Source organism: Dermochelys coriacea, chromosome 11, assembly GCF_009764565.3.
Source record: "Dermochelys coriacea isolate rDerCor1 chromosome 11, rDerCor1.pri.v4, whole genome shotgun sequence".
Classification (NCBI taxonomy): Eukaryota; Metazoa; Chordata; order Testudines; family Dermochelyidae; genus Dermochelys; species Dermochelys coriacea.
This window is the reverse complement of record NC_050078.2, coordinates 34,527,513-34,547,947: the sequence shown is the minus strand read 5'-3', so window position 1 is coordinate 34,547,947 and position 20,435 is coordinate 34,527,513. Positions and strand designations below refer to the sequence as shown.

The 20,435-nt window shown below is 42.4% G+C and overlaps 1 protein-coding gene across 4 annotated transcripts in view; it reads right to left on the bottom strand.

Moving 5' to 3' along the window:
* Positions 1–20,435, bottom strand: part of SLC4A10 (solute carrier family 4 member 10) — a 282,938-nt gene that overhangs the window by 204,447 nt on the left and 58,056 nt on the right. The window contains exon 1 of one of the 4 annotated variants that reach the window (XM_043505194.1): positions 5,871–6,649. The exons of 1 other annotated variant lie outside the window; for it this stretch is intronic. In XM_043505194.1, coding sequence (XP_043361129.1) covers positions 5,871–5,951 — 81 coding nt within the window. In that variant the 5' untranslated portion in view covers positions 5,952–6,649. Of the gene's footprint in view, positions 1–5,870; positions 6,650–20,435 lie in introns of those variants that run through there. 2 more of the 4 variants (XM_043505195.1, XM_038421005.2) reach the window with 2 other exon arrangements.

Below are 20,435 nucleotides of genomic sequence, written 5' to 3'. Positions count from 1 at the left end.
ACACACACAAGCTAAAGGAACAGACTGGAATCAATACTTTTCAGAATATATGTTAATGCAATTAAGCCATTCCTACCAGTGAAACTCCATCCTTAGGACCCAGTCTTGCAAGTGGAACCCTACCCTTGTATGGAGCCCTAGTGATGGTATTAGTGCTGCCCAGGCTGGTGCAGGGGTTTGCTTGTATGTTGTAACTTGCCTTACACTTTACCTGATGTCAGTTGATTAGGTGAAGAGTTTAACTGGTAGCTTAGAGGCTCATATACAAGATAGACTTACAGGCCGAGTATTTTAAGTCTTCATCCATATATAATTCAAAATGGGTCTCATTTCACATCATCCTGGAGGGAAAATTAGACAGGGAACTCTCTACCACTGGTTGAAATGTGTGGGGGGAGGGGAATTTTCACTGTTTTTCTTCCATTTTTCAATCAGCTCTAGCCCCTCTCTTGGAAAGAATTTTAATGCTACTAGTCATGAGTGAATCTCACATCGCTGCTAGGCTCTTGTGATGACTCACTGGACTATCCTACTGCCTATGCTGTCTCCCCTCCTCCTCTTCTCCCACATGATATCCCATATTTTAGAACACAGATAGTGCTGACATTCCTCAGCACAGTAGTTTAGTATACAGATGCAGCCCGCACATTTAAAGTGAGGTTCCAGTGCCAGGGAAAGAGATAATCTGTTCCGTCAGAGGCAGATACAGACTGAATGTGCTGACTTATACCCAGAACATGCACAATAGCAGCAGCCTCAGCAGGGATCTAGGACATATTCAGTAACCTATCTTGCCGGCTACAACAGTTAAGGCATAGAAGGCTGGAGAATATGCACTGCAGAAATTATTCAGATCAGTGATGCTGCAGTGTCACCGAGATTGTGTGTGCTGCAGTCAAAAGAGGCCTACCACTCTCAGTAGTACTTCCAGCAAGAGCCAAACATAGTGGCATAATAACACAATCAAGTGCCTATGTCCAGCAATATGAACATTGCTAATTTCAGCATGTGTATACCACATATGGGTACTCATAGTACAGTGATATATCAATACAGTATTTTCCTTTAGCATCTTCCATCCCTCCCAGCAACTCAAAGTGCTTTAACAAATTTAAGGTTAGCCTCCAAACAGGTCATACAGCAAATCTGTGGCACAACTGAAATGTGTAGAACCCAAGTCCTCTTCCTCTTCTTCCTTAACTACAAGGGTATCTTTCTCCCATTCATATGACGTAGAGCCTCCTTGTGCTCAAGTGATTGGTGAGGCATACCTGTCCATGGAATTTAGAGGTATTCAACAGATGCTCCATACTACACTGGATTTGGCTCTCCAGTGAGGACTTCACAGCCTGCTATAGTGTTTGTTGTGGTATGCCTGTTACACTGAGCTAAACATAACCAGCTGCTTGCACAGGAAACATTCACAGGTGCAGTATTCTGTTGCAATAGTGTCTGATGGCCTTTCTGAGTGGTCCTGGTTACCATAAGATGAAAGGTGGATACTGCCATGGTACTAATTCTCCCTGGGGCACCATCCATGGAGCTGACCCAACTCAGAGGAGTGGAACATCCCACCCACAGCAGGAGAGCTGAGTGAATTCTGCATTGATGTCTCCCCACACAGGACTACCTCTCACATGGATGGTGTGAAGATACTGATACCTACATTTGCTAGAGTTGAGAGGATTCAGGAGTTAGTGGAGAGTGTTTCACCTCCTGAAGGACAGAACAGGAATCTGTGCAGTAGATAAAGGTGCTGATGGAGTCCATTATGAAGACAGGTAAAATTGCTGGTCCAGCTCAGTACAGTTTATGGTAAGCTGATCTGGACAAGGGGATGGGACAAGCATCTCCTGGGGGAAGTGGTGAAGACAGGTGGCCTGCAGGAGAGAGGAAGCTGATCAAGCGAGAGATTGAGACTCCCTAGTCAGCAAGTTTGCAAGGGGAAGAATACAGAGCTGAACAGCAGGAGAAGTCAGGGGCCAAGCAGTTGCTCTGATGATTGAGTAGAGGGTGAATACCCCATTCAACAGGATGAGAGCCCAATGGGGTGGGTCAGGCCCAGGAGGGGCTTGCGTGCCTCCAATTCAGTCCTAAAGGAGCTTATGCCTTCTAGTTTCAAGTTTTGCGGTTTGCAGAACTCAGCCAGGAGTTCCCTTTCACCTTGGCAATGTCCCACCATTACCAAAAATCTGCACTAAGGAGCATGGCTCTCAGAGGGTAAGAAACTGCTGCAATTAAGTGAAAAATGGCAGCCGAGAGAGAGAGAGAGAGAGTGTGTAAGTAAATGGTGAGCTGTAATAATACCATGCTCGTCTCATACAATCTGCCCATTCCACATGATAGCTATTCCTGTGAGCATTTGCCCCATGTGTCAATTAAGTGTTTGACCATATTGACTCCTTTATCAGTGACAAAGAAGCCAACCTTAAAATGCCTATCTTCAAGTTATGTAAACAGGTATGGGTGAAAACTATGCAGAATGTGTTTAAGGATGTGTGCTCTTTCTTGCTGAGAAAGAGAAAAGGAAAGCAACCCGCAGCAAACCTCCAGTTAGGGAACCCCTTCCAGTAGCCACAGCAGACTGGAATAGATAGTTCATCACACTGCCTTTACTTCCAGGTAAGATTTGGGAACTGGTTGTCTCTGCACCAGAATGCTCACTCTTATAGGCTGTGCAGATCTTGCAGGGGCTGAAAGGAGAAGCAAGCAGATTCAACATAGGAAGTTGTGGAGGGATGAGAAGTTAGTAGATAAAGGAAGAGACCACTCTCTCCCTCAAACTGTTCTGCAAACATTCTACCCTTCTATGGCCATAGAGCATTTCCAAGCATTCATTTATCTTCTGGGACTTGTTCAGTCCAAAAAGCCAAGATAATTTCTACAAGACCATTCCCTTAAAAAAAAAAAAATATATGGGGGAAGGGGAACCGGGGGCTCTATAGAACTCAGAATTGTAAACCCTCTGGAGCAGGGACTGTCTTTTTGCTCTGTTTGTACAGCATCTAGCACAATGGGGTCTTGGTCAATGACTAGCACTCCTATGAGTTAGAGTGTTATAAGCAAAATATTAATAGACAGAAAAATCATAATGATTAATAAAATGCATGCATGGCTTGCAGTTGCAGTCGTGTGCCTAGTGGAAGTCATATTGGCAAGTGCTCTTTTCTCCTTAGGATAGCATTCTTTAGTTATTGATGTTTGGAACAAGCTCATTGTTTAAAAAAAGTATGGCCATTATAAACGATGACCCAAATTCTGCTCTTGGTTACATAAATGTAACTCCATTAACTTCAACTAAGCCAAAGTTACACTGGTATATTTGACAGCAGATTTTCACCCTTTATCTTTTCAAGCAAATGTGGCTCCTCTATGTTTAACTATTCAAATCACATTGTAGAGATCCCAAATCTCAAGCCTATATATACACATCTTGCTGCTGTATGTCGTCCCAAAAATGAACTGCTCTTCCTAAATGTACTTCTATGGCTTGTTGCCTTCTGATCCTCCAAGAAAGCACCTTCTTAGCACCTAAACTGCTGGATTGTCTTTGAATGAGAGCTAAAACCACAATCTTGAGCACCTATGATCATTAATAACTCCATGGCACTTTTTAAAAGAGGTAGCATGTCAATCTTAGTGTCCTACACAAATTCTAGCTCAAGTAATTACAATCTGCCACTTTATTACCCCTTGCAGATTCAGTTGGATGCAGTATACCCCTTAAATTCATGTCCTATATTTTTTAATATTTTATTATTACTTTTACAACCATAGTACCTAGAGCTCCAGCCAAGAGTAGGCGCCATTGTGCTAGGTGCTGTACAAACACATAGTAAGGAGACAGTCTCTGCCCTGAAGAACTAATAGAAATGTTTTCTTTTTCTGATGAAATGGGATCCAGTTCTATGAAAGGGCATGACCCTGCAGTTCTTACTCAGGCAAAACTCCCATCAAGGTGAAAGAGTTTTACCTGAGCAAGGAGGATCATAGGAGCAGGTCCAAAATTATAGGTATATCAACGTTTTAAGTTACAGTTGTATAAAAGAAGCTTGGCTGATTTGGTCCCTTTGAGAAGGTCTTGAAAACATTGAAAAGCACCAAAATACCATGAAACCAATACTTTCAGGAATTTCACAGCAATGCCAAGAAACAGAATGTACTCATTGTGACTAATACATTAAAATACTGAAAATAAATTCTAACAGATTAAACAAGTCTTGTAGCAACTGAAGGTATAGTTTAATCATTCCAAAACTACTCAAGCTTAAGAGGATGGCAATCTTCCCTATTATTAATAAGAACATAAGCTGGATAAGTAGACTGGGAAACCTATAAATTATAGTCTATATCAGTAAGTAGAATATTGTTTAAAAATATGTTTTTAATTAAAAATGATGTGACAGCCACTTTAACTGAATCAATTCCCTGCACGTGCTGGAGTTTTAGACCTCTTCTGTGTTCTGCAGCACATATTTCCAATTGACTGTCATTAAACTATGGGGAAATTGGAATATGCTTTTAATTGCAAAATCCAGACCAAAAGAATAATGAAAATGCCTTATGCGTTTTATATATTTACATTTTTGAAACATAAAACAACATTTTAAATCCTTGATCATTTAATCCGTGCTTTGAGGTCAGGAAATACCTACTATTTCTGCCAAATTGGGCTCCAATTATATGTGAAAATTGTCATATGCCAAGGGTAAAGCAGGTAACAGGAAGCATTTCACATTACCTTCAACCTTGAGTGTAGCTTTTAAAACATATAACCAAATATGTTTCCAGGAAATCTTCTGGGGGAAAAAAGCTAGAATCTGCTAAAATGGGGCTAAATATAATTTGTAAAAATAAACATCTCTCATAATTTCAAATATAATCTCCTTAAACTGTATACAGGATGCCCAAAATTGAATTCCTTTCCACGACTCTTATCCACCATTTGTAAGGAACACAGCTAAGCTGATTACAGTATTTTCAATTTCATTTTGTGTCTAGCACATAAAATTAGGCTATTATTGCTGCATTAAAAACCTTACATAAAGTACCATCCCAGTTGCTTTCATTCATATAGTTAGGCTTTATTATCTGGCTCCACAGTATATTAATAAGCCCATTATTAGCACCCTTTCAATAAGGTTGATAATGATTAAAAAATAAAATGCTAAAGCATATTAAAGTACATTTTAATTACTTTTTGGGAAAATTCTAAATATTTAAATTATTGATCACCTCTGTTTTTCAGGCCATTAGTATAATTATTACTCACCAACGCTAATAATTAAAAGAGAGAGGTAGCTTGCCAACTTTTGCTTTCATTTTCAATGAGCTTCTATTCTTAAAACTGACCAGACATAGAGCAAAAACCTGTTAGTGCAACATAAAGCGAAGATCTCTTCTTGCAGAATAACTCAGACCCATTACAAAATGTGATAAACTGTTTTAAATAACCGCCATGGTGGGTAAAACAACTCATTTACAATGTGCCTTCGTAAGAGTGATGTACAATATTAGTTAACAATTCGGTGTAAAGGTGCTGTGGAAAGATAATGCAACATAAAATGCAGTACCATCCTCTTGTTCTTTATTTTACGTTATATCAAAAGCTATAACCTCTTTTACCATGTTTGAACTGGAAAAAAATCATATTTAAAATATAATCAGTACTCTTATGCTAGTCCACTGGCAATTAACTGCATGTTAAATTTTCAAAAATTATTTGGTTTGCTTATGTATTAGGTAAATAGTCTATCCTCTAAATCCTGTATCAAATCCAACAATAAACAGTAACACAAACTAATATAGCCTACCACTGAAAAACAAACACTATGCTAGAAATTAGTAGTGTATAAATCATGAGGTCATACCTGATGACTGAGAGATTGGAATGGCTCACCGGTTCCAAGCTGCATGACCTTTCTATTTCCAGAAACCCCCAAAGATTGCATTCCCTATCTTATAAATGCATAGCCATCTCTCTCTCTCAGCATCTTGTAGGCTAGTGAAGAAAGCATCAACAGCCGATCTGTCCATCAATAACTGCTGAAGTCATTCCCATCAAGAAATCAGATCTTAAATATAGTTTCCCCTGTGAGATCAAAGGCATCCGGTATTCAAGGAGACTGATACAGCTATATCACTGATGCTGCTAATGCTATCTGAAAACAGTAAGCTTACTGCTTAAAGCAATCCTGCATCATCCAAACAGAGCAAGCCACATCTTTCACCTCTTCACTTGCGTTACTATAAAAACTAGAGTGCCATTATGGATTTTGTTTTTATATCTGGTCTGCTAAAGGAGACCGATATTATGCAACCCAGTTCACATTAGCAAACAGCAAATGTGATATATCCAGGTAATGAAATTTTATTTGCATGACCACTTCTCAACAAGCAATATTGTTATCCAGAAGAAGCATCAAAATGTGATCCAAGGGAAAATTACCAGAAAGATCATAAACAATTCAAAAGCAGCAAAACACTAAATACCTCTGTGGCACTTAAATAGCTTTTTTATATAAAATTTACAAATTGCAGGCTGTATTAAATTAAAAATATTTCTTGCTTAAATAATTTTTGTGTTTCTTTTCAAGAATTTGCATGCTCACTGCATTGTTCCATTTGAACAGCCCAGAAAACAGCATGCCTTGAAAACATGCCAGTATTATGACAGTAAAAATGTGTTTTGATACCAAACAAAACAATCATGTATCTGGATTTGTTTAGTTCCTATAGACCTTTCAAGACAGCAAGACTTACAATGCCCTATCAGTAATTTTAAAAAATTAATTGACAATATACTGGAGTATTCTATATATTATAATACACATATTTTAGTTATTTTATAGCAGTGCACAGCAGGACAGTTATGAAACAACTACTGTTAGATTAACATAAAGATGGATACTGAGTTAGGAACAATGACACATGGACAAAATGTCATTTCTCAGAATTAGGGCTGTCGATTAATCACAGTTAATTCATGCCATTAACTCAAAAAAATTAACTGCAATTAAAAAAATTAATCGCGATTAATAGCACTGTTAAACAATAAAATACCAATTGAAATTTTTAAAATATTTTTGGATGTTTTTCTACATTTTCAAATATTATGATTTCTATTACAACACAGAATACAAAGTGTACACTGCTCACTTTATATTATTTTTATTTCAAATATTTGCATTGTAAAAATGATAAACAAAAGAAACAGTATTTTTCAGTTCACCTCATACAAGTACTGTAGTGCAATCTCTTTATCATGAACATGTAACTTACAAATGTAGATTTTTTTTTTGTTACATAACTGCACTCAAAAACAAAACAATGTAAAACTTTAGAGCCTACAAGTCCACTTAGTCCTACCTCTCATTCAGCCAGTTGCTAAGACAAACAAGTTTGTCTACATTTATGGGAGATATTGCTGACTGCTTCTTATTTACAATGTCACCTGAAAGTGAGAACAGGCATTTGCAGGACACTTTTATAGCTGATGCACTAAAGATTCATATGTTCCTTCACGCTTCGGCCACCATTCCAGAGGACATGCTGCCATGCTGATGATGCTCGTTAAAAAAAATGCGTTAATTAAATTTGTGACTGAACTCCTTGGGGGAGAATTGTATGTCTCCTGTTCTGTATTACACACATTCTGCCATGTATTTCATGTTATAGCAGTCTTGGATGATGACCCAGCACATATTCGTTTTAAGAACACTTTCACAGCAGATTTGACAAAACTCAAAGAAGGTACCAATGTGAGATTTCTAAGGATAGATATAGCACTCAACCGAAGGTTTAAGAATCTGAAGTGCCTTCCAAAATCCGAGATGGACAAGGTGTAGAAAATGTTTTCAGATGTCTTAAAAGAGCAACACTCCGATGCGGAAACTACTGAACCCAAACCACCAAAAAAGAAAATCAACCTTCTGCTGGTGGCATCTGATTCAGATGATGAAAATGAATATGCATTGGTCCGCTCTGATTTGGATCATTATCAAGCAGAACCCGTCATCAGCATGGACACATGACTTCTGGAATGGTGGTTGAAACATGAAGGAACATATGAATCATTAGGACATCTGGCACGTAAATATCTTGCAATGCCAGCTACAAAAGTGCCATGCGAAAGCCTGTTCTCACTTTCAGGTGACATTGTAAACAAGACGTGGGCAACATTATCTCCTGCAAATTGTAACCAAACTTGTTTGTCTGAGTGATTGGCTGAAGTAGGACTGAGTGGACTTGTAGGTTCTAAAGTTTTACATTGTTTTATTTTTGAATGCAGTTTTTTTTGTGCATAATTTTTCGTTTATAAGTTCAACTTTTATTATAAAGAGATTGCATTACACTACTTGTATTAGGTTGTAATAAAAATAAATATAAAATGAGCACTGTACACTTTCTATTCAGAGTTATAAATGAAATCAATATATTTGAAAATGTAGAAAACATCCAAAAATATTTAAATACATGGTATTCCATTATTGTTTAACTGTGCAATTAATCACGACTAATTTTTTTTAATCATGCAATTAATAGCAATTAAATTTTAATTGATTGACAGCCCTACTCAGAATTAAAGAGAACATATACAGCTGACAAATCGTGAAGTTATCATTTCCTAGCTCGTTCCTGAATTCTAAAGCCACAGAATAATTTAAGTTATTCATGGCATTTGGAAACTACTATTAGTTCATGCAGTTCTTCTGCCTGAAAATACAGGAATATTCCCTCAAAACGTTTTCTAAACATACTGCAATAGGCTACATATTACCAAGTTTTAAATAAACACAACTTGGCTAAATTCATCCCTGAAGTAATTCCATTGACTCAAATGGCTTGCATGCCATTGGGTGGAATTTAGCTTCCCATCTTTACCATTGAATAGTAAGAAAACTTCAGCCAGAAGTAAATGGTTTCTAAATTAAGTCACCCAAATCCATTCTACTCCATTACTTTAACAGTTTTATTTTTCAGTTACAGTAATTGCTCTTAGCAACTTCCAGTTAATCAGCTTTGGAATGAAGTATTCATATTATGACAGACAACAGCAAAATGGTATCTTCCATGAATACTGCAAGTTTACCTTTAAGGAAGGATTTTTTTTTTTGCTCTAAACATTAACTGTTTTATAGCACGCAATGGGCCAGACCCTGGGCTGCATTAAGGCAGCTCTGTACCACTCCCCCAGAATAAAGTAGTACTAAAGGTAGCATAACTGGTTACAAAAGGACCATATAGGGTCCTTATGAGACTCACTATTGCAGCTCCTATGCTTTGTGAAGATAGGGCAGGGGGCATGGCTATCGAAGGGGCTTATCTGATATGGCCCTATGTCCGAGATCCCTGGCTGCTGTAACAGCCACTGGCAACTGGTGCAACTTAGAGGAGCCTTGAGGCTGCTCTAAACTGCACTAGTAGATCAGATCAGGCCAAGACTGGTGAAGTGCAAAGTGGCTTAAAACAAAACCACCTCTTCCTCAACCGCCACTGGGTATGTCTGCACTGCAATTAAAAACCCCTGGCTGGCCCATGCCAGCTGATTTGGGTTTGTAGGGCTCGGGCTAAAAGGCCACTTAATTGAGATGTAGACATTCGGACTTTGGCTGGAGCTTGGGCTCTAGGAACTTGCGAGGAAGGAGAGTACCAGAGCCCAGGCTGGAGCCCAAGCCCAAATGTCTAAACTGCAGTTAAACAGACCATTAGCCTAAGCCCCAGGTGCCCAAGTCAGCTCACACAGGCCAGCCGTGAGTGTCTACTTGCAGTGTAGACATATCCATTGAGCCTTGCCAAGTGTTCCGTGGCTACAGCTCAGTTTCTGATCCTATGTATGTATATTATGTATATAGTGTTAAAAACACTATTTGGATTCTCAGTAATGTTATGTTTGAGCTTTGAAGGACCTAATGTTATTTAATTATATTAAAAAAATGTAAAAGCCTTTAAGCATATACATATAAGACATCCTCTGGGATGCTGCAAAGGATTTTCTCCATTAAGAAAGGTAATTGTTTTTTTACACTTTTTAAACACTTCTTTTATTCTTCAGGAAAGGTAAATTTAGAAACCTAAAAAAATGACATGATAATATTATAATCATGGAAATCAGGATTTCATTTTAACTATAACTAAGATTACTGAAACAGGACATTTGTAAAGTTCTTCCAAAATAATGCAGAATTCACTTTCAACCAAATCAGTCCACCAGAACTGTGGCAAATGGGATATATTAAAATATTCAAAGAGATGAAGGGGATCATTTTGGCAGGATGACTTACAACACAATGTGGACAGAACAACAACTCTTCTTTACCTGATATAAAATGTGAACACATTCTCAGCACAGTATCGTTTGAGGGATACAAGGGAAAACGTCTCACCCTTTTTATAACACAATGCAGCATTACGAGATCATACAATCATCTGCCATTTACAAATTTACTGCTGCACAAGTATCACATTGAGACCGATGGCTGCATAGGCACATGTAAGAGAGTGTAACAGATCTTTTCATATATATAATCCACTGACATGACCCTCTAAAATTCAGCAAGCTTCTTTCCTATAATATAGTTGTGAAAAAGATGAAAGAGAAAAGAAATGGAAAATGATTGGATAAACAATATATGTTGCTAAGATGTCATGATCAATGCTCTGTGTATGCACATCCCATTTTATGTGATGAGATTTAGCCTACCAACAGAGTGTGACGGGGCAGGGCCAGATGGCTATAGAAAAGTAGTGGGAGATAGATATACTAGCTCCAGGCTACACAAATCCTTGGTACCAGGATAAGTGAAATGGCAGCTGCTCCAGATCAATTAAGACACCTGGGGCCAATTAAGAACTTTCCAGAAGGCAGGGAGAAGGCTAGGTTGATTGGGACACCTGAAGCCAATCAGGGGCTGGCTGAAACTAGTTAAAAGCCTCCCAGTCAGTCAGGTGGGTGTGCATGTCAGGAGCTGTGGGAGGAAGTTGTGCTGTTGGAGAGACTGAGTGGCACACACCATATCAGGCACAAGGAAGGAGGCCCTGAGGTCAGGGTGAAGTGGAGCTTGAGGAAGTGAGGGCTGCTGTGGGGGAAGTAGCCCAGGGAATTGTACATGTCATGTTTCTAAAAGGTCAGTTACCATAGCTGATACTATTAGGATCCCTGGGCTGGAGTCCGGAGTAGAGGGTGGGCCTGGGCTCCCCTCCTTTGCCCCCTGATTAATTACTGAGACTGGGAGACAAAAGAGACTGATAACTTCTCCTCACCTCCCTCGCTGGCTTATGATGAAAATGGCTCAGTAGACTGTGACCTTTGTCTCTAGAGAGAGAAGGGTTATGTGGAGAGTCACAGTGAGCCTCTGAGGTTAGCGAAATCTGCCAGGAAACGCGGGACCCACGGAGGCAAGGACAGAGCTTTGTCACAACTTGTCAGAAGTGGGATTTCGTACACAGCGTGGCAGAAGGAAGAGTTTTAATAAAAAAAAGTGCACTGGAGTTTTGGATTTTTTTTTTGGTTTGTTTATTTGCTTTGTACCACAATGGAGAAGGTGGTAAGAGCTCTGGTACAAGCCATGGCAGCCCAGCAGGAAGCAACCCAGGTTCAGGTAATGGCACAACAGGAGTCTATGTAGCTACACCAGGAAACCAATCAATTATTGATGAGTCAGGTGACCCAACATCATTCCCTCTTGAGAGAGGTGGTGGACCAGCTGAAGATCCTCACCACCCAGGCCCAGGGGTCCCGACGGGATGCGAACCCTGAGGGCCACTGGTTGTCTGCCAAAGATGACGTCAGGAGATGACGTAGAGGCATATCTCCTCTCATTCGAAAGGACTGCTCTGAGGCGTGGCCCCAGGAGCAGTAGGCCAGCATTCTCGCCCCTTTTTTGTCTGGAGAGGCCCAGAAGGCCTACTTTGACCTGCCTGCCATGGACGCCATTGACTATCTCCGGCTGAAGGCAGAGATCTTAGCATGAGCAGGGGTAACGGCAGCGGTAAGGGCCCAGAGGTTCCATGAGTGGAAATAGAGAGAGGCCCCAGCTATTTGACCTCATACACCACACACAGAAGTGGTTACAGCCCAAGGTGTGCAGGCCGGAGGAGGTTTTGGAGACCCTGGTCATAGACCATTACATGCAGGAACTGCCGCCAGATCTCCGCAAATGGATAGGCCAGAACGATCCATCCACGTACAACAAGATGATCACGCTGGTAGAAAGACGGATGACAGCCAGGGAACTGACCCAACTACTCAGGGAAGGCCCCTTTTGAAGCAAGCACCCGACCCCAACCCTGGAAGGTTGGGCAGCCAAACCCCTGGGGAGTCCTAGGTGGAAGAAGCGGGGGCCCAGAAGGAAGGGATTGGCCTGAGTGGGGGGGAAACCCGGGACTAAACCCCCTAACCCCCAGGATAGGGGAGTGATTAAAAGCAATTATAGATGTTATGCATGTGGGGAGTGGAGACACATAGCAGCACAGTGTCCCAACACCAAGGAGCCTATGCAATATAACTTGGGGGATTGGAAGGTCCCATGCTCCCTTATCCACCTTGCAGGGGTCACATTAGCCCCGCCTAATTACACCAGGCCAGTGAGGATAAATGGAGCAGAGACTACAGCGCTTGAGGACTCTGGGAGTGCTATCACCCTCATATCAGGTAAGCTGGTAAAAAGTAGTCAGCTGCTACAAGCCAAATGCGTAGCATGACGTGAGTGCATGGGGCCATGAACCATTACCCCACCATCCAGGTGGAGATAGAGATTCAGGGAAACCCCATTGAGGTGACCGTGGGCATAGTTCTTAAACTCCCATATCCTGTAGTCATTGGGAGGGACTATCCAGGGTTTGATAATTTACTACCCCCAGAGAGGCTGGAGGGAGGTGGGGACCCTGAGAATGTCAACCTCCGATGTTTGCTGAGATTTCTTGGGATCTGTTCTCAGCCCCCCGAAAGACCCGGAAAACAAAAAAAGAGAGGAAGGCCGCAAAGGCCTTGGGAACCCGGATCCTGACCCAGGGCCAGAAGACCTCTCTAGGAGGCAGATGGACATGAGCAGCCAACAGAGAAACTTCCACCACAGAAGGTGAGCCAGAGGCTGCCCCCAGCCATGACGGCGGCGAGCCGTTGGAATAAGCACAAGCTGGCCCCTGGGAGCTTGGGCAGGTTAGTCCTGGGTGAGAGACTTTGGGGCAGGACCAGGCGGAGGACCCCAGATATGATAACGCCAGGAAGGAGGTGGCCAAGATCGATGAGATACCCATGGATGGGAAGGTCCGGGGTCCCAGACCTTACTTTATAGTGAAGAAAATCTCCTGTACCGCCTGGTGCAAATGAAGGAGCAAGAGATACAACAACTTCTGGTGCCACGAAAACATCAAAAAGCCATATTGAGTCTCGCCTACAGTCCCCTGTTTAGAGGACACCTAGGGGTAGAGAAAACCCAGGCATGGATCCTGCGGAGGTTCTTCTGGCCAGGAGTACATGAAGATGTCCGGCAATACTGCACCTCTTGTCCGGAGTGTTAGTTACATAGCCCTCACCCGCACTTGCGGGCTCTTTTGATACCTCTTCCAATAATAGAGGTTCCTTTTGAACGAATAGCCATGGATCTGGTAGGACCCCTAGGGAAGACAGCTCGGGGCCAACATGTGCTTGTTGTACTGGACTATGCAACCCGGTACCTGGAAGCTGTTCCCCTGCGCAACACAGCTTCCAAGACAATAGCTAAGGAGCTAGTACAGATCTTTGCCCAGATTGGGCTACCCAAGGAGATATTGACTGATCAAGGGACACCTTTCTTGTCCAAGTTGATGAAAGATCTCCGTTCATTACTCCATGTACGAGCCCTACAGACCTCTATATATCACCCGCAAACAGATGGCCTTGTGGAAAGGTTCAATAGGACCCTCAAGGCTATAATCAGGACAGTGGTGAGCTGGGATGGGAAAGATTGTGATATCCTATTGCCTTATCTCATGTTCGCCATCCGGGAGGTTCCGCAAGCCTCCAGGGGTTTCTCTCCATTAGAACTACTATATGGGCGCCACCCTCAGGGCATATTGGATATAGCCAGAGAAGCCTGGGAAGAGGAGCCAAATCCTGGAAGGAACATAGTTGAGCATGTACTGTAGATGAGAGATCGGATAGCCCAACTTACGCCCATTGTACGGGAACACTTGGAGAGAGCACAGGAGACCCAACAAACCCATTATAACCACCAAGCGAAGCTTCGATGGTTCCAACCAGGGGATCGGGTGATGGTACTGGTGCCCACAGCAGCAAGTAAACTGTTGGCCCAGTGGCAGGGACCCTACAAAATAATCGAAGTCGTGGGAGAGGTGAACTATAAGCTGCGGCAGCCAGGCCGCCGGAAATTGGAGCAAATTTACCACATCAATCTTCTAAAACCTTGGCACGATCGAGAGGCATGCTTAGTCATGCAAGAGACCTTTCCCCAGGAGGATAACTTACACGAGCAAGTAAGGATATCATCCGACTTGACGCCGATCCAAAAAATCGAGGCAGCTGACATGATTAATCGCAACCGAGATGTGTTCTCTACAAAACCAGGGCAGATGACTGAGACCTATCACCATATCAGCACAATCCCTGGAGCCAAGGTAACATTGAGACCCTACCGAATCCCAGCAGCCAAAAGAGAAGAAATCAAGGCCAAAGTAAAGCAAATGTTAGAATTAGGGGTTATTGAAGAATCTTACAGTCAATGGTCCAGTCCAATTGTTCTAGTGCCTAAACCTTATGGTACCATGAGATTCTGTAATGATTTTCGCCGACTGAATGAAATATCCCAGTTTGATGCATACCCCATATCACGCATCAACGAACTGGTTGACCAACTGGATAGTGCCCGATTCTTGACTACACTGGATCTGACGAAAGGGTACTGGCAGATTCCTCTGACCAAAGAAGCTAAAGAAAAGACTGCATTTTCCACCCCAGATGGGCTATTCCAGTACACCGTCCTCCCTTTTGGGCTACATGGGGCCCCAGCCACATTCCAGTGCCTCATGGATAAGCTGCTGCGCCCCCATACTAGTTATGCAGCTGCATACCTAGATGTCATCATCCATACGCCAGACTGGGGAATCCACTTGGAGAAAGTTGAGGCAGTACTGCGCACCTTAAGGCGGGCTTGCCTCACTGCTAATCCCGCTAAAGGCGCCATAGGGCTAGCAGAGGCTAGGTACCTGGGATATATTGTGGGAAGGGGCATAGTGAAGCCCCAAATGAATAAGCTAGAGGCAATTCAAAACTGGCCCTGGCCGACCAGAAAGAAGCAAGTCCGTGCGTTCCTAGGCATGGTAGGCTACTACCAACGTTTTATGCCCCACTTCGCCACTAGGGCAAGTCCCCTAAGAGACCTGGTGAAGGCCTGAGGTCCAGACATAGTAAAGCGGACCGACACAGCAGAGGGGGCATTTATAGACCTTCGGACCGCTCTCTGTAATGACCCTGTACTCATAGCCCCAGACTTTAACAGGGAATTTATTTTACAAACGGATGCTTCCGAGGTGGGGTTGGGGGCAGTTCTGTCACAAATGGTGGGAGAAGATGAACACCCAATCCTCTACCTAAGCAGAAAGCTTCTCTCAAGAGAACAGAAATACGTAGTAGTCGAGAGAGAATGCCTTGCTGTCAAATGGGCTATGGAGACACTGCGTTATTACCTCTTAGGCCGGCAATTTACTCTTGTGAAGGACCATGGACCTCTCCAGTGGATGCAGAGGAATAAGGAAAAGAATGCAAGGGTCACCAGGTGGTTCTTATCCCTCCAACCATTTCAGTTCCGCATACGGCACAGGGCTGGATGCCACTATGGCAATGCTGATGGTCTGTCACGAGCATAATGCCTGGCGTCCCAAGTTGCCCAACTCTATGGTTTTGGGCAGAGGAGGGGGATATGTGACAGGGCAAGGCCAGATGGCTATAGAAAAGTAGTGGGAGATAGATATATTAGCTCCAGGCTAAACAAACTCCTGGTAGCAGGATAAGTGAAATGGCAGCTGCTCCAGGTCAATTAAGACACCTGGGGCCAATTAAGAACTTTCCAGAAGGCAGGGAGAAGGCTAGGTTGATTGGGACACCTGAAGCCAATCAGGGGCTGGCTGAAACTAGTTAAAAGCCTCCCAGTTAGTCAGGTGGGTGTGCCTGTCAGGAGCTGTGGGAGGAAGTTGCGCTGTTGGAGAGACTGAGTAGTACACACCATATCAGGCACAAGAAAGGAGGCCCTGAGGTAAGGGTGAAGTGGAGCTTGAGGAAGTGAGGGCTGCTGTGGGGGAAGTAGCCCAGGGAATTGTACATGTCATGTTTCTAAAAGGTCAGCTACCATAGCTGATACTATTAGGGTCCCTGGGCTGGAGCCCAGAGTAGAGGGTGGGCCCGGGCTCCCGCCCCTTTCCCCCTGATTAATCACTGAAACTGGGAGACAACAGAGACTGTGCAAGGAAGGATAACTTCTCCTCACCTCCCTCGCTGGCTTATGATGAAAATGGCTCAGTAGACTGTGACACTTGTCTCTAGAGAGAGAAGGGTTACTGGAGGGTCACAGTGAGCCTCTGAGGCTAGCAAAATCCACCAGGAAATGCGGGACACATGGAGGCAAGGACAGAGCTTTGTCACAAGAGCTATATCATCATTTTGAAGGATGAAAATACAAAGTTTAGCACGATAAGCACTAATGCAAGAACTGTAGTTTACAGTGTCTGTCCACAAAGAGTAAATAACCTCTCCCCTTTCCTTGCCAACTGGCCACCAGAAGGAGCAAAAAGCTAACTGGGGACAGGCAGAGAGATTATTTCCTGAATTGTTTGCCAACATCAGTCTCCGCACAAATTGTAAAAACAGTCAAAAGTATATATTTCATTTTGAATAATATCCAGTTACTGACACTTTTACCCATAAGCTGCTCAGTTTTCTTCTCTATGACAATATAATTACTATATTGTAAATCTAGTAGCAAATAATTTTAGCTGTTTCATTTTATAATGTTACAACGTACTGCATAGTATATGCAGTGTGTATCGTATCATCTTATACAGTGGAGATCATTTTGAATTAAAAGACCTTGAAGTCAATGGAGCTACATCATCTTACAACAGCTAAGGATGGTCCACAGTATAGTTTGTGTGTCTGCCATTTTCCTTCTACACACAAAAATTGCAAATCCAGATTTTCCTGTGGCTTTTGTCATTTGTCAGAATTCAGTGAGGCCTAGGGGCCTTGACATGAGCTGGCACCTGATCTGTCAGAGTCACAATGGGTTTCACAGAAACTTGTTAGAACAATTATAATCAATGGGACATGGTAATACCAGGGTACAAAATATACAGGAATGACAAAGTAGGTCACACTGGTGCTGGGGACAGTAAATGTGAAAGAAAGAATAGAGTCAAATATAGTAAAAACTTTAAATGAATCACAGTACCATAGAATTTTTCTGGATAGAAATTCCATGCTTGAATAATAAATGTATTGTAGTAGGAATATCCTACTACTAGTCAGGACCACCTGACTAGGATGGTGACAGTGATTGTGAAATGCTCCAGTAGGCTAGAGGGGCTACAAAAACAGAAAACCCAATAACTATGAAGAAGAAAAAGGTGAAGATGGGCTCCCAGAGTGTTTATTGGGCTTGTTCCTGCACAGTGCTGTGTATTTAAATGAGAAGCACCAGAATGGTCTAAGAGACTTTCTTGTTAGGAATCAGGAGTTGTAATCCTGATCCAATAAAGATATACGCTGCACTGCACTGGTCCAGCACAATACTGATACTGGGGAAAACCAACTCATTAAACAGCCACCTCACCATTCCCCAATAACAAAGAGGCAACAAGGCCTTACAGAGCATTGAGGAAATGCATAGGGAGGCATAATTGGGCCTTCAACCAGACCTGGGGCCTCAGACAAAGAAAGAAAGGTGGCATCATCATATTCTGTGTGGACTATAGAAAATTAAATGAAGTCACTTGCGATTCTTATTCATTACCACAAATAGATGATACTCTGGATGATGCAGTAGGTTCACTCTAGTTTTCCCGCACCGAATCTGTTGGGACAATTGGGCCTACAAATTTACCCTAATTGCAAATGAAACTGAAAAAAGTGAAAGTTCATAACCTACAATAACAAATGGTGATGAAAAAAGGGGCAACAGTGAGACAGGAAAAAGATTGAACTGGTCCAAACAAAAAGGCCTACTGAGATAACACAAGGACTCTGTTAAAATCAGGCCTGTTAAACAACAAAAAAGTGTGTGACTGGAAGTTAATTAATCAAAATTGATGTGTTGGAAATTAGGCCTAATTTGTGGACAAAATAACGAGGGGGTGGGCTATTCCACCCACCGCTCCCCTTTTGGGGAGCTCAAACATAGACTTTGGGCGGGGGAAAGGCTGACTGAAAGATGAGAGAAGGGAAAAGAGTGAGCTTCACCATCATGGCTGCCAACCACTCTGTCTCCTGGGATCCTGGACCTTTGTCATCCTAATCCTGAGAGATGCCCACGCTAGACTGGGCCAGAGAGAGAGGGAGCCAGATGACATCACCACCTCTACCAGCTTTAGGTAAATCCCAAATACCACCTGAGATGTGAGACTGTCACACACCCCAGGGTGTCCTGTTCCTTCCCCACCTGATTTCTTCTCTTTCGTATGCCTCTCCTGTTGCCTCATGTAACAAATGTCTGCCTTAGCTAGCCAAAACTGTATATTCTGCAACACGGCGGTAAGCCTGTGACCAGGAAGAGGCAGTAAAAAGCAATTCTCTAAGCAGCCCGACACTGATATGAGTTTGCCAGTCTCAGAGTGACTAATAAGACCATGGTCTGTGCCTGGTTCCTCCCCCTCCCAGCAGATGAGTCTCATTTTTAACTTAACACCAGAAACAGAAGCTGCATTTTCCATTCGGCCTGTTCCTTTCTCTCTCCTTTTGTGTTTTTTTTTCATTTTGTCTTTCAGAAAACAGAACTTCAACAACAGCAGCAATACCGACAAGCTCCAGCCCACCTCGACTAACAACTCCTTTTCCTCCCACGAGAGGGCAGTTAATACCATCTAAGGAACTGTCAAATGGGGGGATCCCTCTTCTAAAGATTCTCTTCGGCTAAAAGGAAAGGGAACAAATGAAAAACCTTAAAATGCAAAACCTTAAGAACATAAGAATGGCCATACTGGGTCAGACCAAAGGTCCGTCAAGCCCAGTATTCTGTCCTCTGACAGTGGCCAATAGCAGGTGCCCCAAAGGGAATGAACCAACAGGTTATCATCAAATGATCCATGCCCTGTCACCCAGTCCCAGCTTATGGCAAACAGAGGCTAGGGACACCATCCCTGCCCATCCTGGCTAATAGCCATTGATGGACCTATCTTCCATGAATCTGTCTAGCTCCCTTTTGAACCCTTTTATAGTATTCGCCTTCACAACATCCTGTGGCAAGGAATTCCAGTGCGTTGTGTGAAAAAATACTTTGTGTTTGTTTTAAACCTGCTACCTATTAATTTCATTTGGTGGCCCCTGGCTCTTGTATTACGAGGAGTAAATAACACTCCCTTATTTATTTTCTCTATACTACTCATGATTTTATAGACCTCTATCTTATCCCCCCTTAGTCGCCTCTTTTTCAAGCTGAAACGTCTGTGTCTTATTATTCTCTCCTCATACGGAAGCCGTGCTATACCCCTAATAATTTTTGTTGCTTTTTTCTGAACCTTTTCCAATTCCAATATATTGTTTTTGAGATGAAGCGACCACATCTGCACACAGTATTCAAGATGTAGGCATACCATGGATTTATATAGAGGCAATATGATATTTTCGGTCTTATTATCTATCCCTTTCTTGATGATTCCCAATATTCTGTTCCCTTTGCTGACTGCCACTGCACATTGAGTGGATGATTTCAGAGAACTATTCACAATGACTCTAAGATCTCTTTCTTGAGTGGTAACAGCTAATTTAATTTTAATTTACATCATTGTATATATATAGTTAGGATTATGTTTTCCAATGTGCATTACTTTTCATTTATCAACATTAAATTTCATCTGCCATTTTGTTGCCCACTCACCCAGTTTTGTGAGATCCTTTTGTAGCTCTTCACAGTCTGCCTGGGACTTAACTATCTTGAGTAGTTTTGTATCATCTGTAAATTTTGCCACCTCACTGTTTACCCCTTTTTCCAGATTGTTTATGAATATGTTAAATAGGACTGGGCCCAGGACAACTTCCTGGGGGACACCACTATTTACCTCTCTCCATTCTGAAAACTGACCATTTATTCCTACCCTTTGTTTCCTATCTTTTAACCAGTTACCAATCCATGAGAGAACCTTCCCTCTTATCCCATGACTGCTTATTTTGCTTAAGAGCCTTTGGTGAGGGACCTTTTCAAAGGCTTTCTGAAAATCTAAGTACACTATAT